Source organism: Daphnia carinata, chromosome 1 (genome assembly GCF_022539665.2).
Source record: "Daphnia carinata strain CSIRO-1 chromosome 1, CSIRO_AGI_Dcar_HiC_V3, whole genome shotgun sequence".
In the NCBI taxonomy this organism is placed as follows: Eukaryota; Metazoa; Arthropoda; class Branchiopoda; order Diplostraca; family Daphniidae; genus Daphnia; species Daphnia carinata.
The window spans coordinates 6528626-6549753 of NC_081331.1; the positions used below are offsets into that span (position 1 = coordinate 6528626).

Below are 21128 nucleotides of genomic sequence, written 5' to 3' on the forward strand. Positions count from 1 at the left end.
TATTTTAGACGCCATTACTGAAATATACCATGAAGATGATAAAATCAATGGTTTAATACAAATTTTTAGAAATGAATCGAAGACCATCGGTTCATCACGAAGAGGTTCGTATTTGACGAAAAAGTAATCCAACTACCTTATTCTCGAAGCAATAAATGTAACTTGGAATGCAAAATGTCCATACAATTTCCTAAAAAAAAAGGCATTTCTAAATTCCTCCTATAAATTCATCACGAAAATCAAAATTTAGAAAATATGGTCGGTCTGCGCTTTATTGTCTTGTCTAAAAAGGTGATATGTAGTACGACGAACCTACGATAGTAGGCGAACAGTTTCGATCTTGTGGTAATACCAATGGGTAAAGAAGTAAATGTTTTAATAAATTAAGTCTATGAATTTTTGCTAAATTGCTGAAAAAATATGTGCCAATAGAAATAGATAGAAAGTAGGCTAAAACCAAAAATTCAATCTTTGAGTGATAGAGCAATACCAGCTCTGTACCAGTCGTCAACCATACCACAAGCAAAAGGTATGTCGAGTACTGTAATCAAGCGCTGTCGTTCCTCGTCAACATACAGTGGCACTTTCACAGTATGCAACCCATTGGTCCGAGAAGAGTTCTGCAAACCCCATGGAAATGGTGCGTTAAACTAATGCATAGACTGATGAAAATAATGGATACTGTACGAACCACTTCATCATCTGGTAACCACGACAAATAACAATGCGGAATTAAATTCCACGATGGAGTGTCTGGATAGCATTCATCTATTCCGACTCCTGATGCCATTCGGGCACCCTGGATGTGTATTCCGTTCAAGGTAGCAGTGATTTCATCAGATGCCCGTAACTGACCCTTGGATAACGGCGGCTTGTCCCATAACACCAATAACTGTAGAGAATCCATGGAAACTCCCAATTCTCTGTGAATTTTAGGGTGAAAAATTTTCAATTATGACTTTTAAAGTTTCAGTTTTTCAACCATTGCTAAATGCTACCTTGCACAATGTTGCCGGTGCACACTAAAGAAAGCCTCTGGGTTCATTAGCTCTGATAAATCTAAAACCTTGGTCAATAATTGGCTCTTTTGGACTGATGGCAACCATTCTTCCGTAAGCGATCGAGCTCGTTTCACAAGAGAACGAAGAAACTGTTCTACTTGTAATGGTCCTTCCCACAAAGTGTACCACGATTTAGGAGTCTGGTAATGAAAAAAACCGCATCGGTTTAGTTCTTCAATACGCTGTCACTTTTTTGTGTGAATAACAAAGTACCTTCAGCGAAGAAATGTCAACTGCGGATTCCATCAGCGACAAGGACAACGGCAACCCAGATTTGAGAGATCGGTTTATGGCGGCCAGACACTGATGTACAATATGTATCAAACGAACAGCCAATGCGCTTTCGGCCACAACGAATGCTGCCAACGGGCTCGATTGCACAGTTTCTGATAGTGATGAAATCAAGTCTTTGTTGGTCAAGAACGATGTTCCCTAGTTTAGATCAATCAAGCGTGTATGTTACATGTAAGGCATAAAACCTGTTTTTGTAATCAATGACAAATACCTGTAACAGGGATTTCCACGTACTGAAAACGGGGCTTAGCTTGTTCATTAATAGTTTGGCATCCCCGGTGACGTGCTGAGCTGTAGCCTGATAAAATGCTGGAAGGCAAAAGTCAATTTTAAATATCCAATGATACCCCATACAAAGTTAAAATCACAAAAGTACCTTTCAAACAAGCTGACAAGTAAATACTGTGATTGTATTGGACAGTCGTGTCAATGTTAGGTGGTAGCCCGAAGTATGATGATTTGTCTGTTTCAGGTAAATGGCGAACAATCCTTGCATAGTCCTAATATTGAATAAGAAAATAATTAATAAATATAATAGTAGCACGCTTGACCAACGTTAAGAAGTTTTAATATATACCCGAAGGCTTTTCGACAATGGAATAGTAATTTCGTCATTAATAGCGAATCTTTCTTTTCCAAGGACGTCGTCGTTAAAGTACTGGGCTAGATAGGATCGAAGTATTCTCAGATCAAAGCTGTTATCAATACGACCACCATAAATGACGTTCAATAGTAATCCGTTGAGATATTCCCAGCGATTACCTGCAAATCGTTTTGATTCGTTGTTGTCATATCAACCAACGATAAATAATGAATAACCAATACACACGTGTATGTTTGAACTTTAAAATGCGTAGGCTTACCCGAATCATCAATTTCTCTGAAAGCCTGCCCAAGGACTTCAGTTGCCGCTCGAAGATCCGATTCGTTGAATTCATGCTTTTTTAGCCAACCTTGGGGAACGTAATTTCTTCTTTCCTGTTTAGAAGGAGATGAAATCAGGAATAATGATGAAGAACTAACTAGACCTACTTGAACAACAGCATGAAACCATGCTAATACGAACAACGCCTGCATGTGAATAGGGGAATCAGGCAAAGTACTCGAGTTCCAGGCTTCCATAATTCGATTCAAGTTGCGTTTCATTCCTTGAGGTGCCTGTCGTCAAAAATCGATTTATGAATTTCAGATGGCAAGGGGAGAAAGTCGAAGTAGATACCTCGCTGACTATTTTCTTGCACCGTTGGAGAAGTGAAAGTGGCAAGGTAGAAACGGGTTCGGCCGTCATCCACAAACGGAAATCGACATGGAGATCATCGCTTTCCTCGCCACTAAGTTGGTTTATCAGCCGATCGAGAACTGGTAGCCAACCAGTAACTAAATGAACATTTTTCAGACAAATCCAATGTCCATTTCGAGCTGCTTGTCTCACGAACTCGGTTGCTTTTTCAGTTTCGTCGGTACCCATGGCGATCTCGACCAAACGATTGTCACCCAACGTGTCTCTGGCGAGTTCTTCGAGCTCAACAGTCATATCATAAGCACCTGAGCCATCACCAGGCAGCAGCACCAAAACAGGTTCAGCAGCAGAAGTCTCGATTAAAATAGTTCGCAAGCTTGATGTTGCTGGGAATAACTCTGTCAATTCTAAACGAGTTTCGATCCAATGCAAAGTCAGAAATCAAAATCTTATAAACGTCAGGAGGTGCTTGTTGTTTACCCAACGTCCTGGAGAGGAACTGTGTCAAAACGTCTATCAGCTTCTCAGGATAAATGGCTTGGACAACTAACACTTGTTGGAAGGGGGAAAGGGCCTGGCTGATGGCAGGCGGAATCGGCGTGCTGGATTTAGTCCACAGCGTAGTATCCTCCAGATGTAAGGCCGCGAATATGCTCGGAAAAAACGCCTATAACAAAATTGCGATTCGTATTTTTGAATGAAAATAAATCACGTAAAGTAATAAGCACTTTTAATGCCGACACGCTGGGCAAACGACTTGCGTCAATCCAACTCGGACGTTGAATCTGATTTGACTGGACTCTAGCAGATTTTTGTCCAGCAAACAATTCCCATTCCTAGTTGAAACAATGTTACTTGTCTGCTCCAGTTTAAAGAAAGTGTATGTCTATTACGTTTGGTTGGAAAATATGGCCGCACATTTCTCTTACGATGTGAGCAGCGGCCACCATTTTATCTGGTTTGAACACTGCCCGAGACACCATGGTGTATACTGTCTTGAGAAGACGTTGTCGAATAAAGCCCAGTTTTTCTGGACCATTCTCAATCTAAACAAATAGCATGTGACATTAAGAGCTTCAATCATAATGGAGGCTCTGCAGCCGTGAGATTGATTACGTTTTTGGAATCCAAATTCTTGAGGAATATTTGCATAAATGCCTGCACAGAAAACTGATAGCAATGGTTGAGCTTCGAAAGCTCTCGAATGGCGAAAAACAAACGACTTGCAAACTGAGCCAATTCGTTATACGTTGATCTCTCCTTTTCCAACGAATATTGTAATGCAAGTGACTCCTTTAGCGATTGCCCTATCGTAGCACTTGATTGCTTTAATTCTCTCAGTGATGTGAGCACATCCTAAATAAGAAAAAAACAGTTAGCCATTTCATTTGCTACGTATGGCTATTAAATAGAATATCGAGTTTTAACTGTGTTTTCTAAAATGTTTCCTTTTGAATTTCCTAGAGTTTGAAGAAGTTTCTCTTCCAACTGTGCCAACTGCAGTTTGAGCTGCTCTTCTTGCTCTAGAAGCTGTTTTTTGCGTTGTTCCAGTTCTGGGTTCTCATGTTTGACTGTCAATGCGACGAGCTGCCAGTTGTTAACAATGGAATAAATATTAAGCTATTAATTCCAGGACACGATTGAAGCAAATATGAATACCTGTTCGGATAGTCCTGCTTCTGTAGTGTTGAAATTGATAGTATTTACCAAAGCGTTGGCTTGTGGAGAAGCCATAGGCGCCAAGCCCGTCGACCGACTGAAGAGAAACAACCGAAAATTGTCGTTCCAGTCAACTAGTTTGTCGCCCAAACGCACGAGTTTTCTCACACCTGGAACAACAAAGAAATTTTGTCGGCAGTCAAACACATTTGCTGCTCACCGTACGCTTTTTATTGAGGGATTTACCTTGAATAACGTAGTCATTACGGAGAACGGGGAAAAGAATTGGATCTATGGCGTCGACGTCTTGAATAATTATTACCTTACCAAACCTATAAATTCAGTTCATCAGAAATGAAAACAAAAGCAACATTATTAAATAACGTTAAACCTGATGGCGAGATCAAGAATGTTGGCGAAGCGCTCGTCTCTTTGTGAAGTAGTTTCGACAGTCATAGATTTATAATGCGCCATAATCCACTGAATGCTTTTGCCAGTAGCATCAAGTATGTGGGGGTATAATGTGCCCTTTCAAATAAAGTTTGTTATAACTCGTTCTATCTTTCATTGAAAACGGAACCTACTTGCGTGATGGCTAGTGCATTATCCACGGCCAAATCATCAGCTGCCAAGCCTTCGGATCGCCAAAGCATTAATTCTTGTTCGCTAGTCAAGAAATTCTTTAGCGAGAAAATCACTTCTTCATTGTCCTTTCTAGTTTCGGTGATGTTAACATGTTGTGAAAGCTTAAGTTGAGCCAACCAGCGAGACAGCGAATTTTTCCTCTCATCTTCCGTGGAACACGAAAGAAAATTTATGAAGGCAGCCGCCAACAGAGCGTGAAAAGCTACATTTTGACGATCTTGTTCCAGTTCTTCAAGCTATCCGAAAATGTAGCAAAAATTCATTCATTTTTGCACAGAGAAAGTTTATGATTATCCCTCCTTTTTTGAGGGGGTAATAAATTATACCTGTAATCGCCAACGGTCGTATTCATCCGCCAATTCGAGCACCAAGTTCTGCGAAACACTTAGCGTCTGTCTGGCTTTCTTGAGGCCGATTTCAATTTCGCTGGCTTCGCGAGTCGACACGGACAGCTGATCGCGCAAGAATGCCACCTGTTTGTCCACGTCGTTTAAGCCAGTTGCTAAACGATTCATGTTATCTTCAGCCGCTTGAAGATTCCTAATGCAAGCAAAAAAAATGAGGAGTTTAAAGGGGACCGATGATAATTGTACGAGTATTTATACCTTCTAAGATTGGCTTGTTCTTGTTCCAGTGGTGTGATCCTTTCCAGAACTCGGGAGTAGCTGACATTAGCATGAACCCAAGCCGCTAAAGGAGCAGCAGCAGCTGAGGCTCGACGGGCCACTCTGTCGTCGAAGGATTCTTTCCTGCGGTTTAGCAGCTGTTCGACCGCTCGTCGGCTATCAACCGATATTTTCCGTGCGTCGAAGGATCTACGATAAGCAAATTGGATTGGTTTTTGAAATGGGTATTACTTTATTTCATTACAACGTCCCTTCCTTGTTTTTTTTAACCAGTACACATTGAGACAGTTTAATATTGACGATTTTTCGTCACGTAGTGCAAACAGCGAAAGCCAAACACGCCGCGTTACACCCACATAAACAAATATGCGTAGAACAGACGAAGGAAAACAGCAAAAGTATGGCGAAGAATTTTCGCGTGATGAGATAGAAAGCGTGAAAAAGTGGTAAGAAAAGCTCCCTGTTTTCGTACATCCATACACACGATATGATGTTCAATATTCTCTGGCGCATTCGTGCGGAAAGGAATACAAAACTTGCGAGGACAAGCTTCGAAGAACGTGAGCGACGCCCGTTCCGAGACTCCAACGCTCATCAAATACGATGCGATGAATCAACTTTTCTGCTCATCTTGAGCAGCTGTTCTTTTATTGTTAACGTACTAAACTTGATGGAACTTCCGAAGAAGTTTTATTTTTATTTAATATTAGCAACAAAGTTGAATAATAATATTAAGCTCTGGACTGGAACTATCGGTAAAGTAGAGGGGGAAAAGCAATCGAAGGTGAAAGTCTGAAAACGATGCCGGGGCTATTCGAAACAACGTTGGGTTTCTAAAACAACGCACATTGGTAAAAGGAATCCACCCCCATACCACGTATTTCTTGATTATCCATAAATGCAGCAATAATGTCGAATATCGTGACATCCCCATTGGATTGCTACTAAGCTCTAGCAATTACATAGAGGCACGTCGTATGAAGAAAACACGCATCGTTAAAAGTTTGTTGTTATCGATCAATCAGCACGGATTTAAAAAAAAACTGGTTTTTTTAAAGCAAACAATCTATACGTGTATCTTCCTGTACGATGCCAATTATGACATTGCCACATCTTAATGAGCAAAATAGAGTAGTCTATGGTTGCGAAAGTTCAGCCTTATTTGATCTTCAGAAGCCAATTCTAGTATGACGAAAAACTGGAGAATGTGATTCAAGAAAAGAAAGAACGCAATAGTATCATCCTGTGTTTACAGGTGAAAAATGGCGCAATCCTCAACTACAGCAACCATCGTAAATTGGCGGAACATTAGGTGACATGGCAATCTATTATTATCAGCCCGATGATGCCGAATGGAAAGAGAAAAGATGGGAAAAAAAAAGAAGGGGAAAATTGACCACAAAATCATTCGTCCTTGCCGGTTACAATGGACACGCCCGGCAATGGATGTTACTCGGTTTCTTCCCACGAGCCTACTAGTATATATAAAGCTGCACGGGATGACAAGAAAGCATCAGTTCCATCCGTTCCTTCCACTACCAACCAACAATGCATCAGGTATGCATTTACTACACTTGCTGCATTAAAAAAAAAACAATTCTCTGTTTACTTTTTAACTTGATCTCAGCATTAGCGAAATTTTGAAAATATTAAGACTCCTTTGAATTTCATGTAGTTTGCCGTCATCGTTGTTTTCGCCGCCGTGGCTTTCGCAGCCGAACTTCCGTATCCGAAACCATCTGGTTATCCCGCTCCGAGTTACGACAAGGAGGTATGGCAGATAATTTCGCGACTGTTGATTCGTTTTATTATTTTTTCATTGTCATTTCTCTTCTCAACTAATTTTTCCGATTACAGCCATTGATGCCGTACAATTTTGGCTACACTGTCAAGGATGACCCAACTTACAACAACTTTGCTCATCAAGAGACGGCTGACACGAAAGCTGTAACTGGCTCTTACCGCGTTGTCTTGCCCGATGGCCGCACTCAGGTTGTTACCTACAAAGCTGATGAGTACGGTTACGTCGCCGATGTGAAATACGAGGGAGAAGCTAAGTATCCCGAATACAGCAAACCTGCTTACAAGCCAGCAGCATCCCAGAGCTACGGACAGTGAATTTTTATCTGAAAATGTCGGTGTTTTTCCCCTATGCTACATTTAAAATTTAGTCTGTAATTAATCTGAGAAAATTATCTCACAAAAATACGCTCGATCTCTTGATCATCCCCTTGAACAACAACCTGGAACGCGTCATATAGATTTCATAAATAAAGAGATTTAACATTCAAACCGTGTTCCGATCTTAATTTAAAAAAAAAAATGAATAAAATGATCGTGCAAAAACATTGACTTTTAGTCAATCGTTGTTTACCTATCGATCATCAAATATGGTCCAGCAGGGCTAACGTACTTTAACTTTCCGGTCCGCTGGCTCCGGAAACGGCAAACTATCTAATCTAATCTAACGTTCTGTCTGTTTCTTAATTGTTGTTTTTTTTGGAACTACGTGCCAGCGCACTCTGTGACTAATAAGCCATGGCTTGACCTACACTGGAATTGAAACCTACCCCATAATAACAACCTAAAACTACGTTTCACTGGGATTCTCGGCAAGGAAAAATGGCAGTCAGTGCAGGAGCTTCACGAAATATTAAAATTAAAGGGGTACCTGATGTCTTCCTTGATTCCTCGTTTAGCCAAGAAACTTTTCATAGACGTCCACGACGTATCTAAAATTCCCATAAGCCGTAGGACTCCTTCGAGGATGTCGCGGATCACTTCAGGCGGTGCGCGCAACGAACGAATTTCAGACAGCGCTTCATTGCGGATGTCCGATACGGCTGCACGCGCTTCCATTAAAAGCGGTTCGATCTCAGCAAGTTCTTGATCAATTGCCTGCTTTCTAAAAACAGGAACGTAGCAAACATATTAAAGATGAAACATTCGAATCATGAGGACTACATGTGAAACTACTGTTCAGCAACCTTCAATTTTTCAATGTAGGTCTCTAGAATATTCGTCCTTTGGACGTGAATTGAATGTTATAGCTGAAAAGCTTAGAACGACTCACGAGGGTAGTAAAAGTGGGCATAGATTATCGAAACTCATTCGACACAGCCAAACGGACTCAAAAGACGTAACAACTAAAACCGCAGACGAAATAGAAAGTGATCATCGCTTGCCGAAATTCAGGCAAGGTTCTGTTAGTTCAAATCATTTCTCTTTTCAAGCCCGCACTTAAATCATCTTCCATTTTCACCCATCGAGAACGAACTAATCTCAAACCCTCGTAATGGCAAAATGTGTCATCCACAAGATTTATCGAAATGAAAGCGCTAACGCCAAGACAAAGAAGCTAAACATTTTGTCTTGCCTTAACGCGAGTTTCTTTACGGTTGAACAAGAAACGAAAATTACCTGGTAGTTAACGCTACGTTCTCATTAGCAATTGTACTACGAAGATCCTGCATCTCGTCTCGTTTGACTCCCGCGCTCTGGATAGTGTCTGTGATTTTTTGCAAGGCTGCTTTAGCTTCCATTTGCTTTTGTGCTAGCAGCTGTTCTTGTTGGCCAGCTTCAGCTTGCAGCTGAGCGACTAGTTCCCGAGCTTCGGATAATTTGCTAACACCAGTCTAAATGAAAGAAATGTAAAGTTAGCATTAGGCACACGCGAAAAATAAAGAAAGCGTTCAACCTGAATTCGTTCTTGCTGTTCAGAGATACGTTGCGTCTTTTTGCCACAGATACTAGAAAACGTTTGGATAAAAGAAACGTAGCGCCGAGGGCATTTCAACGACGGATCTAGACTGTCGTAAATTTGCACGGATTTCTCTAGTTCTTTCTCAGCTCTTTCATCCCTTTGTGACAAAATGAAGTAGATTAATTTTGGTTTCGTGGAAGACATTGTTAAAAATGAAATGTACTTGAGAAGAATTCTTGAAGCCACGGCCATCATGCTTGTTTTTGTCCAATTTTCCATCCAAATAGCGTCGCTGTATTTGTACATGGAAGGGTGAGTCTCCACGACAGTCTCATAGGCCGTTTGGGCGCAATCCATAACGAAGATGACGCGCAATCTTTTTCTCACACCTAGTAGTTTAACAAACATAACATTTAATTTCTTCAGAGTACACGAAAGCCATTTAATGCGATATTCACGCACGCTGGGCGTAAAAGGAGAAAAGGCTGCCGGAGTAGCCTTCATCAGCTGCTAATTCCTTCAGGGGAGCCAGAAGCGCATCGCTTTCTTCAGAACTGTACATCCCTGGCACCTGAAGCAAATAGGAATAATAATATTATCTCCCATTCGCGAATTACAATACACAATAGATTAAATACCTCTCCTGAAGCCAATAAAGAATCAATCATGGCATAAAAACTTGCATCGGTGAAATGATGATCTTCCAGCACGAAATAGACGAGCTCGCCATCGACACCAGCTGCGTGCATGGCCTTATTTTTACACAAGATATAAATGATTTGTGTAGTTTCTTAGCTTATCGATTCTTACCAATTTCAAGTCGTTGATGAATTGCTTCCGTCCGTAGTTTCTGCCCGGATAGGGAGTCATCACTTGGGCATGGTGCATGATAGACAACAGTTTGAGGGTTGTGTGGCGACCGACCCCTGATCTTCCAATTAACAATAGAGAGCGGCCATCTGGATTGCTCAATACCCTATCAGCGCGAAGGACCGTTTGTTGAAGTTCCGTTAGCATTTCAATATCCAGCGGCTCGTTTTCTCTTCCTACCATCGAAACATGTCGAATTAGATGTCAGGCGTGGCGTTTCACACTTTAGAAGATGTACCGTATTGTTCGAGAGTTTTCCTCATTATTTTATCCCACTCTGACACTGTCACTGGAACGAGTCCTTGTTTTTTCGAACGACAGGTGGTAAAAAGTAATCCTCCAGGTGTCAAAGGTGACATTTTCCATTCTTCATTGAAAAGCTGATTCAGCAGGCCATCGAACTGAGTACGTTGCTCATTAGTCACCAACTTGTCACGATAAATCCTGCACGCTTCATACCCTAATGTCTGTATTAAAAATAATAATTCACTTTAACAGTGTAACATGGGAATGATATTTTTGCCTACCATTACGACTGCATTGGTATCATCCCAGCGGATTTCGTAACGTGCCAAATTTTCAGCCCAATTAGTTAAATGTCTCGTCGTGAAAAGAATTTGAAAATTGTTTGCGGGAACAAGATTGCGTTTCATCTGAAATATAGAAACCCAATTGCATTTCCAAGCAAAAATGAGCTAAAAAAAGGAAAAGATTTACCTCTCCATTAAAAAAGACCATGAACGAAGACATTTTCTGGAGCACGGATTTGGCAACCATCGCTTTTCCTTGTTTCAATGATGCACTTACGTAGCTGGACGTTAGAATCTCCAATTCTTTTAATAGTGGCTCTCTGCCCCAACCATACAAAATCAAGAACATAAACATTTATTCGTAATAATGGTCGTATACTTTAGCCGTACCCTATGGCTGCAACGCGCAGTAGTGAGATGAACCGAGGACTAAGTTGAAAACGGCCTTGCGAGTGATCCAAATTAAAAGTGCATACTAGTTGGATATTTTCCATAATCAACCACTCGCAGTTGTTGTCGTAACATCCTTTATAGTTGATTATCTATAGAAGTGCGAAAAGAAAATCTTTACTTTAACCTTTTACTCAATTAAAACAATAAGTATATGGAATGTACCTGTTCCAAGAAGGCAGTGAGCTGGCAGGTTCCCCATTTATCTGGCACGACAATATTCAGGTCTTTCATATAGAGAATCAATAATGTTGCCTCTCTGGGAACGAGCATTTGTCCGTTTGAGCTCGAAACGATGATTGAGTTCTGTTTCCACTTCAAACTATTAGATCATTCCTTAAAGAATTCACATGAAGAGACGGTCAACTTTACCTGAAGCAGTTTATGCAAAACATCTTGTGGCGTCGTCGAAGCTGTGCAATTAAAGATGACTACACGTGTAGATCGGATCTGTCTTAGGCAGTGTTCTACAAGCAAACTAGTTTCCGAAAGGAAATACATCGGTATACATCCCAGCTAGATATGCATAGATAAGATAATTACGATTGTTCGTTACCTTTTTCCGCAGGCTTCTGGGCCCACAACAAGTACGTGCTCTTTGTTGTTGAACCATGGCTGGATCATCTGGTACGCTACTTGTAAGTTGGTTGTAGGCACTAATAGCTTTTGTTCGTCACTCCATTGCGTATTGTCCAACTCACCGGGATTAGGAATAACCAATGCATCGAGTTTAGCATCGTAAGTGGACAGAAAAGGGTTTTCCATGTCAGGCGTCTTCTCCCCACACATGGATAAAATCTGTGCAGAAAACGAAAAGTTCGTGTCTGGTCTGGATTTTAAAAAATTTTGAATTACGCGCACCATTTGTCCGAAAGAACTGCGGGACTGAACGGTTAGATTAGCGCCACCTCCTTTAAGGAGACCGTTCACGAATTGTTTCTTGGTTCTGCAAAATTTCAGTTGGCTGAGTATTCCACGAATAGTAGTTAAAGTAGATACCGGAACAACAGCTTCGCCATTCTTAGACAGCCAATCAACGGCTATCAATTCAATAATTTAAGAAATAAGCAGTGTCTTAGAGAACTCGATTCTGTAAATCGATTATTACCTTTATAGAAATAACTATCAATTAGTGAATGCAGTGACTTCTGCACTTCATCTGGCTGCTCTAGAAGCCAACTGCGAACGACAATGTGGAAATCCATGTCATCCTCGCTTATTGGTTGATAATAAAAATTATACAGTGAATATCAGTTATGAATAGGGTTTCAAATTTCAGGAGCGCTCAATAGATGTTACCTAAAGTAGACGACACCCATTCGAGAAATGGTAGCTGGTGAGGCATAAGTCAAGTCATGTGTCTCAAACATGAAATTGACATCAGGGCCAAATTTGATGCGTTCTCCTGAAGCCATAGTCAACAAGCGGTTGTCATCGAGCACAGAATTCAGCGCTTCGATCCATTCCGGATCGACGTCTCCGTCGCATACCACCCAAGATGTAGTCTCTGCAATAATTAAAAATGACATTTTTAGAAAATAATAAATAAAAACCGTTGTCCAAAAAGTTATTTTTGAAATTATATTTCCTTTACCCGTTTCTGAAACGATCAACCGGGCAATTTTAGTGAGAACACCGTCAGTCCATTCTCGAGTTGCTGGATCAATCAGACCTAGAAGATGGACGCGACTGATGGCTTTAGGATTCATCGTGTAAGCCTGAAGTTTACGTTTTTGATGCTGCAAAACCTGAAAAATTTCCACCGTTATATTGGAAGTGTAATTCTCTTTAGAAAATGAAAACCAACTTTTTTCAGAATGGCGCACACGGTAGATTTTCCAGTTTGAGGTGGCCCTACAATCACGACCCCCATTCGTTGTTTCGCTTGCTCATAGACTTCAAAAATCTTTTTCAACTGCAAATTATTTCAACGTTAGAAAGTTTTTTCCTGATCAAAACTCAATGTATCATCTTACCTGGCGATCTAATGGCACCAATCCCATTTCTTGGCAACAAGTGGTTATAATATCCACCAACTGGACATGCATGACATCGTTGCTTTGCTGAGCCTTTGGAAAGACATCAGACACCAGACCGAGGAACAAAGCCGAGTCAGCCGTAGTTAACTTGGAGAGCGTATTGAAATTAAGGGCCCGCACTACTGTCGTGTACTCAACTTGATCATCCGAGTTGCCCGTCGCCAACGATGTCCGCAATGCATCACCTGCTGTTCGCAAGACACTCTTCAACGCTCTGAGGCCCCAGTCATAATGTTGTTGTCGACTTAGAAGTTTCCTAGCCGAAGGTAAATGCATGAAAGCAAAGGACCCGAAATGCAAAAATCGTACACGACAACAACTTACTGCGCAAGGCGGAAGACGTCAACTAGCTTTTTACCGATAGTCTGGGCATCCCGAAAACCTTGCGAGTACAAGATAACCTCGGCGATTAATTCGATATCAGGCTCAGACATGACTACCGGACGAAAGAGTAATTTCAAGTTATCCGGAAGCTTCTGACGCCCTCCGTATTCTTTACCGGCCGGATTGAGCGTTACAAATATACCAGTATGTGGGTTTATGTCAACCTAATGGCAGAAATGACATGGATGAAACAATTGGTCAGTAATTTGATAGTATACTGCTTTACCTGTGTGTCGAGTAGCGTAACAACGTCTGTTTTATTTTTGAGTGATAGCTGAATAGCCTGGATTAAGGTAGAGACAGTCGAAAGGGTGTTCTCATCAAGGCGATTGAATTCGTCGAAACAGCCCCAAGCTCCGCTTTTGGCCAGTCCAACAAAGATACGTCCCATTGATTTAACGTCCAATCCCTGTAGAGATGTTAATTAAGTAATTTACTTTGAATAGAACAAAGAAGCCAAAGGAAAATTCACCTCATCACAATTAAAAACCAACACTTGACGTCCAAGCAGAGAACCGAGAGCTTTGACTGATTCCGTTTTGCCCGTTCCAGCAGGGCCATAAGGATTTCCGCCTAATCCCATGCGCAAGGCCTGTTGTTTTTTCAATATAATGTATCTATTGTTAGCATAATGTTGAAAGTAAAGCATCGGTAAAGACATACTAGTGTTAAGGTGAGGTAACATTTATCCGTTAACGGTGTATGCACCAGTTTCGCTACGTTGCCTTGATACTCGTAGGTATATTCAATTTCGGTGCTAGCCATTTGAGCTACGGCTACGCCATTCTTTAAGTAAAACCTATTTGTAAGCCAAAATGTGAAAACATGTTAACAAAATAAAGAAAGCAGCTATCAATGCGATACCTCAGTTGTTTCTTCCATGCCCAGTCTGTAATGGAGCAACACCTCGCATCGACGATCTGCTTGATCACGTCGATATAATGAATGATGTCCATTATCAGGGCCTGTAGCTTTATCACAATAACCCCCTGTTCATCGGAACCACTACTTTGCAACAGCGGAGCACTGGTATAACTTGCTAATTGATTCTGGTAGTCGCTTTTGAGTTTAGATAATCCACCGGAGGAGGACATAGCTTTTTCGCAGCGTTCAGTAAAAACGATGGCTTCGGCTAAACAAAGGATCTGCGTTGGAAAACGTGAGAGGTCGGTAGCGTCTCGCTGGCGCTCTTGCACACAATTGCGCAGCATAGATTGCAGTGTGGAACGTGTTTCCGATACCAACCGATTGAGCCAAACCTCGACCGGTTCGGATTCCACTGATATCGGTGTTTTCAATTCGACTCTTTCACCTTCCAGCGATGCTATGGCAACGATATGGCGTTGATCGTTACTAAAAAGGACATTGTGAATGCCGGCGAAAAGTTTCTTGAGGTGAGGTTGCACTACGGCAGGCCTGGAGGCTGCCTGACCGACAATATCTAGCAGATCTTCGTCACCCAAAAAGTAGAAGCGGGCAAATTTGGAACGCTTGTCCTGTAAGATAATAGTGCTGATGAGCAAATCATTGTATAGTAGGGGTCGGCAATTCTACCTCTAAAAATTCGAAAAGGCTTTTTTGGCATCGACCAACTTGATCAAGCAAACTAGTGACCAAGACACGTAAATTGGTTATGCGTAATACAGACGTAACTCTTGTATCCCGTTTTATTTCGGTAATGATGAATCGAAAGTCAGCGTCGAGGCGGCGAAAGCGACCGGCATCTTTGAGTAAGGTTCCTCGGTTGAATACGGGTTCCAAATAGAGCCACCTTTGACAAAAATTTGCACATCAGTTTTGCCTTTAAGTTTGACTAAACAGTAAGCACCACTGTTGCTACAAACTTGAGTTGAATTTGGCTAAGAAGACGAAGATAAAAGTCCAAGTCTGTCATTTTGTTTTCCCATAGCATTATTCGGTCGCTATACGCCTGGTAATACGACGAATCCTTGACAGACTGGATAAGGCTCATATTTTCTCCTACCTAATTAAATGGAAAAAAAAAACAATAATAAACTTGAACCAAGTTTCAAACACCTAATTATGATTGTACCTTGTTGAGCAATTCTTTAAATTCCTTGATAATGAAGAGCTGAATGCCATTTGAATCAAAATGCTGAGCTAGTGTCCAGTGCGATTCCACTTCCCATTGTTCCAGTTCAGCAAGAGCTTGCCTAACCAATGATTCCCCCGCAGCTCGGCTGTTTAATTCCTTCACAAGGGAATGAAAAAACAATGTCAAAATGGTCAATCAGAAAATGATGGAGTTCTTGTTTCAACTTACTTTCAGCTCGTTCAAATTATGTAACAAAGTCATTCGCGCTTGAAGAAGGTCGTGAAGCACAATCTGTTCAATACCATTTAACGATAACCCTGCCATTTTCAAGAATTCTGCCCAATGGCGTTCGGTAAAAGTTTCACCACGCGCCAGTTTCAGCGCCGGAATGAAAGCCTTCAAACATAAAGTGAATATTAGAAAGATGAAATATAATTTAAACGAAAAAAAGAAAGAAAGCACCTTGTATTCTTCAATTTGATTCTTGAGCCAATCGATAACTGGATGTTGATCTTCGGACTCCATTAGTCTATTCATCCAGGTCTCCAGGAATTCATCCAGTTTTGCAATTTTGTTCCGCGACGTTGACCATTCTTCTCGGCTCATTTCACCCAACCCTAATACGGATAAATATCAAATCAGGTTACTCTACAAAAGATGAATGTGACAGACAACCTTCGTTGAATGATTGGTAGAGATTCCAGATCTTTTCCTGTCGTGTGACTTCAGCTTCAATATCAGTTATTACGGTCAATTCGACTGCTTTTTCTCCAACCTTCTCCAAATTGGCACTAATTTTCATTTTCAAAGGTTATAAATTACCATTACGTAGCACATGTTAGTGAAACGCCTACTTCAATCGCTTCTGATTCTGCATTAATGCGTCCCATTCACCACGACTCCTTTGCAGCAATTTCAAATGATAATCCAAATTAGTAAAATCTATTTTGGTCGAGGCATGTTCTTGCTGCCATCGCTGTTGAAACTGGTCGATTTCAGAGGTAAACTGCATTATTTGAGATTGGCTGTTGGATTTCAGACTGTCCATCTGTAAAAGCAAACACAAATGTTGTTACTGATGTGAGTAAATCTTCGACGAATGAGAACTTGCTGACATGTTGGTTAATGTCTTGTTTATGACGAGAAAGCAGAGTGTTAAAGTGTTCCCATTTGGCGCAAACTTGGCTGAAAATTTCAACATTATCTTGCGTCCATCGTGACAATATTTCAGTTTTAGTTTCAGCTTTTTTCATTAAGTGTTTCATCTGTATAAAGAAACTTTAAAACCACGTTCTTTGAAAGAAGTGTAACAGGGATGATATCCCATCAAGTATACTTCTGGCGTCGTGCGGAGCAAACCGTTGAAATCGCTGCTGGCTTGAGTAACTTCTTCGAAATCATTTAACTGAACATTGAGCACCAAGGTAGCGTTAGCTATAAAAGTGTCGATGGCTGTCGCGTCTCTATGAATGGACGTGTAAAGGGAAGAAGTTATGGCATCCCAGTAGCGGCGTTGGACATATTCAATCTCCCGATGAAGTGGAGCAAGACTGATCACGAAGCATCCAACGCGTTCGTCATCACTGTAATTAGTAAACAACGATTTTTTAAAACAAGTAAAAGTACCCGATTTTAGAACCCATACCTGGATAAATTCGACATTTCTTCTTTCTTTTTTTTGGCTTCCTGGAATGTCAGATCCCAATCCTGCGGTTCGCTCAGTTCATGTTCTACCAGTGTGTCTAGGTCAACAAGCGCTGGTGCAATCCAAATCTTGAATTGTTCCTTAAACTGTTCCAATTCTTTAAATATTTTGCCCGATGCAGCGTACACCTGGCTAAATTGGCTAGAGTGGTTTTTGACAATTTTTGGAAATATATTGGGAGCCCCAGGCTGTTCCAGGAAACCTTTGAAATGGATCGGAAGAGATAGAAATTTTCGTAATCTTGCATAATACTCCCTTCGTATGTCTTCGATGGCTGGCTTGAATTGCAAATTTTGTTTCCTACACGACAGAACAATTTAAAGTCTATCAAAGCAATAACGAAGGTGACATGCGACTTACTTGAAATCAAGTTCGATGTGGATATCTGGCACGTTCAGATGTAATTCGTCCAAGTGTAACAAGTATTGGCATTCCACGGCTTTATAGAGCTGATAGTCCCAATACAAACGCCATGCGTACGAATTGTGAAAACCCTTAATAGATTACAAATCAGCAACCATCATTGGTTTGATATTTCTTATTAATAATAATCAATTAAACCCACTTGTGCTTCCACAGTTCCAAAAAGTAATCGGATTTCCCTCAAGATATCTTTCCATTGTTGTTGCTGTGTCATAAGATTGATGCCGAATAATGTCAAAACCTGTAAATATTACAAATCATAGCTTCATATATGGCTAGTATTTCGGAAATCGATAGTTAAAGCGTTAAGATAGGATGCCTTTTCTTGGATTTTTTCGTGGCACATCGTTAATTGTTGGTTCAGGGCAGTTAACCTCTGTACAGCCTGCTGGAGTCGACGAATGTAGCTGTTGACATTATCTATTTGCGACCATGTGACCACATTTTGATCTTGAACCAAAGAAGATAGTCCGATGGCAGCTTCCAACATCAGTGGTTTCAAGCAAGGCATCATGCTATCGCCAATATTGTTGTGGAAAGTAGCAATCTGTAAGGATGCGGAAGAGTGTAAGAAGAAATTGATGAATCTTCTTATCTATACGTATGCTATTACTTGTTCCAAATCCTTTGCCTGTTGCATGAAATCTTCTGCTAATTTTGCATTTCGTGTTATTTGTGGAGCCATTTTAAAACCCATGGATGTCAACAAGCGGACTTCTTCGATAAAATTTAGCAAACGTGGATCATAATTGATTATCATCAATTTTTTCTCATTGAATGACATGACGGGCGTGTCGCTTGAAAGGCTACACAATTTTGTGGCAAATGGAAAATTTCAACGCGTTTTAAACGATATTTCGTTTTACCTTAATGACTCGTCACGAATTCCTGCCAAAACGTTTCTACTCCAATCGTCAAAAATGTCGTTAGTTTGATCTTGTATTTCCGAAAGTAAATTGCGTGCTTCTTTGTCCAAATTGCTGGCTTCCTCCATATCATCGGAAAAAATCTGAACAGCTTTTTGTATGTTGCTTACCTTCAGACAATTGGCTTATATTATCTATTCTTCTATTTATTTAGAGAAGAATTCATAATTTTTTTTAGACTAACCTGAATTTCCAGCTGACGAATGGATCTGATTTCTCCTAGCGTGTCTGACATTTGTGCTGATGAATTTGAATTGATTTTAGACTTAGCTGATGCTAAGTCCAACCTTAATTTATGTAGCCAAGTTTTGGTATAGTTCATGAGCGCTTGTCCCTCTGATTCCAATTCACGCCGTATACGAGGCCGCTGAACCAATTCTTTAAACTCAAGAAGCGAATTCAGTAGCTGAAAATTTTCCATAAAATATGCTTACAACATTGAGTTCATTGTAAAATTGCGTAAATGTTACCGTGGTTGGATCGCCACTGGATGATGAAAGGAGACGGTGTCGGAGGGCAAAACCCGCTTCTTTTTCGCCTTGGGCAAAATTATCGTTAAACTGAGTTATGGCAGCTTTCCATGCCGCGTTGTCCAGCATCGAATTTGGTGAAGGATTTCCATCTAATGCTGTAAATCAAAATTGCCATGAATATACGAGCTTCCGATAGATCTGAAGTGTACCGTAAAAACCCTCAAATAAAAATTTAGGGTCCAACAAATCCTGCTTGGATGGCGGTAGTAATTGTCCTGCAAGTCGAATGACTTGGAGTATGGAAATGATCTATAGAAACCATACAATTTAAACTGTAAATTGGTGGTGTGCATATGATAATATTTAATGCCTGATTTAAGCGGTCTTGTAGTTTAACCACGGTCAGCGGCAGAAAAGCGTCTCCTTTCCAAGGATGGTATGTGTCATTTTTCCAGAAAAGTGAAGTCATTCGATGGCATTCGTTAATCCACACATTGCAAGGAGTCAATGCCTTTCGAAATGAATCACATTATTTGCCATTAACTAATTATAAATGAATGAACTAAGCAATTCAACCTACCAAGGATAAATGCAAATGGGCTTCAGTAGAATTCTGCTTCCAAATCAAAGAGTTTTTAAGTTTTTTGGCAATTGCTTCTGTGAAGCACGAACCTATGTATAATAGGCATTTTTTAGGTCATGGCTGAAATAGTTTAATGGAATTAGCCATCAAATACTAGTTATGCCAAGGAGATGCTCCATTCGATCTTGCGGATATTTGTAGCCGTCGAGTTTCCAAAGGTCGTCTATACAACCTAGAATGCTATTTGCTGAATCTTCCATGTCTCTAAGTCGAAGAGTTTCCAACGCTCGTACTTCATGAACGACTGGATCAATGGCGCGAATAAATGCATTGGATCGTCGCCGCTCTTCAACATCTTGACAGTTTTTGGAAATGTTTTTCCAATTTTGAAGTTCTGTCTCCATCTTATCTGCAAAGTAAAGGCAAACCTGTCATCAAGGATTTATTTGGTGGCTACAGATTTACAGGAGCTGGCAACTAGCTTTGAAAACGCGTCAAGTTAGGTTCTTGTCTAACTCGGCTAATGTTATGGAAAAAAGGGAATAAATAGCAATTAATTTGGCTTTTACCCCACTAACCTGATTGAAACCTGCCCTATGAAGTAACGAGCAACGCCAAGGTACCTTATACCACGCCGTTTAAGCTTTAGGCTTACCGATCTGACAGTTTAGTAACAATTAAGTTACGTGCGAAGATCTGAAATACCATTAATAGCATTTAATATTTTGAGATTGATTTAACAGGCTACATTTTTGAACTATGAACCTAAGGAAGAATAAAATTTTTGGCGCAACTCGTAACCCCATATAGTAATCAGTGAAACGAAAGGGACAATAACTCAACCGTTAATGCAGAAATGAATTGCATGAAACAGGGGAAATATTTACAATTAATGTAACTTACCAATTTGAGGGGGTACTGGATAACGATCGTAACTGATATCACTATTCCTTGCTACATCCATTCTCGACTTGGACGTTGTCACGTTTGATCAGCCGGCTTTTGTATCAAACATTGTGTTCTAATCGTTGTCAAGGGTAACAAGACAAAACTTTTACGCGCCCTGATTCGGCAATTTTAACATTATAAGAGCTCAAACTTGGCTTCTTTTGCCATTAACATCTGATTGATTTTTGCTTTACTTTCGAATTAACTGTCAGAAAAATTGCTTTACGCAGTTTTTCGGATAAAAGTACAAAAGTTTCCACGTACAATACGAGTGAAATGTCGAGCACATTGGGCATATTTTGTAAAATTCAGAGAGGTATTACGCAGGCGTGATAATACCTGTTAGTTTTTACAATCTGACTGTTTTTACTCATCATGCTGTTTGCTATATGCAATCCTTAATCGACTTAATTTAGATTAAAATAGCTATCGTTAAGACGGGTATAAATGAAAGCATGTGAAGCAAAATTAAGCATGATGAAGCAAAAAATTTGTGACAACGCCATCTTATGA

General features: G+C 40.5%; 3 protein-coding genes across 3 annotated transcripts in view; 2 read left to right on the forward strand and 1 right to left on the reverse strand.

Annotated features, from left to right (window-relative positions):
• Positions 1-287: 287 nt before the first annotated feature.
• On the reverse strand, positions 288-20071 carry LOC130691044 (cytoplasmic dynein 2 heavy chain 1-like). The gene is made up of 67 exons (XM_057513949.2): positions 19822-20071; positions 19665-19756; positions 19455-19595; positions 19294-19393; positions 19082-19239; positions 18796-19017; positions 18552-18721; positions 18299-18491; positions 18005-18232; positions 17828-17926; positions 17623-17756; positions 17203-17562; positions 16894-17140; positions 16673-16822; positions 16412-16605; positions 16233-16348; positions 16020-16174; positions 15786-15953; positions 15555-15713; positions 15346-15485; positions 15056-15272; positions 14366-14997; positions 14165-14300; positions 13974-14093; positions 13728-13910; positions 13442-13665; positions 13055-13373; positions 12886-12993; positions 12673-12826; positions 12378-12585; positions 12187-12293; positions 11940-12118; positions 11635-11876; positions 11451-11556; positions 11244-11384; positions 11019-11170; positions 10816-10948; positions 10626-10751; positions 10337-10565; positions 10039-10274; positions 9867-9980; positions 9691-9799; positions 9452-9617; positions 9223-9385; positions 8946-9160; positions 8197-8430; positions 5505-5714; positions 5226-5439; positions 4839-5135; positions 4646-4782; positions 4501-4586; positions 4255-4424; positions 4024-4182; positions 3712-3951; positions 3489-3641; positions 3324-3431; positions 3076-3262; positions 2575-3002; positions 2388-2513; positions 2219-2333; positions 1933-2117; positions 1732-1855; positions 1567-1664; positions 1275-1493; positions 999-1201; positions 692-923; positions 288-620 (listed from the first exon to the last, which is right to left on the reverse strand). The coding sequence occupies exons 1-67, from the start codon at positions 20069-20071 to the stop codon at positions 465-467; spliced, it is 12276 nt and encodes a 4091-aa protein (XP_057369932.1). The 3' UTR covers positions 288-464.
• Positions 1154-21128, forward strand: part of LOC130691013 (histone H3.3A) — a 31077-nt gene continuing 11102 nt past the window's right edge. Inside the window, exon 1 of the mRNA XM_059494547.1 lies at positions 1154-1167. The gene's annotated coding sequence lies outside the window, so the exon portion shown is untranslated. The remainder of the gene's footprint in view (positions 1168-21128) is intronic.
• LOC130690921 (pro-resilin-like) lies at positions 7048-7817 on the forward strand. The gene is made up of 3 exons (XM_057513793.1): positions 7048-7082; positions 7201-7296; positions 7383-7817. Exons 1-3 carry the CDS (start codon positions 7074-7076, stop codon positions 7641-7643), a joined length of 366 nt encoding a protein of 121 aa, XP_057369776.1. The 5' UTR covers positions 7048-7073; the 3' UTR covers positions 7644-7817.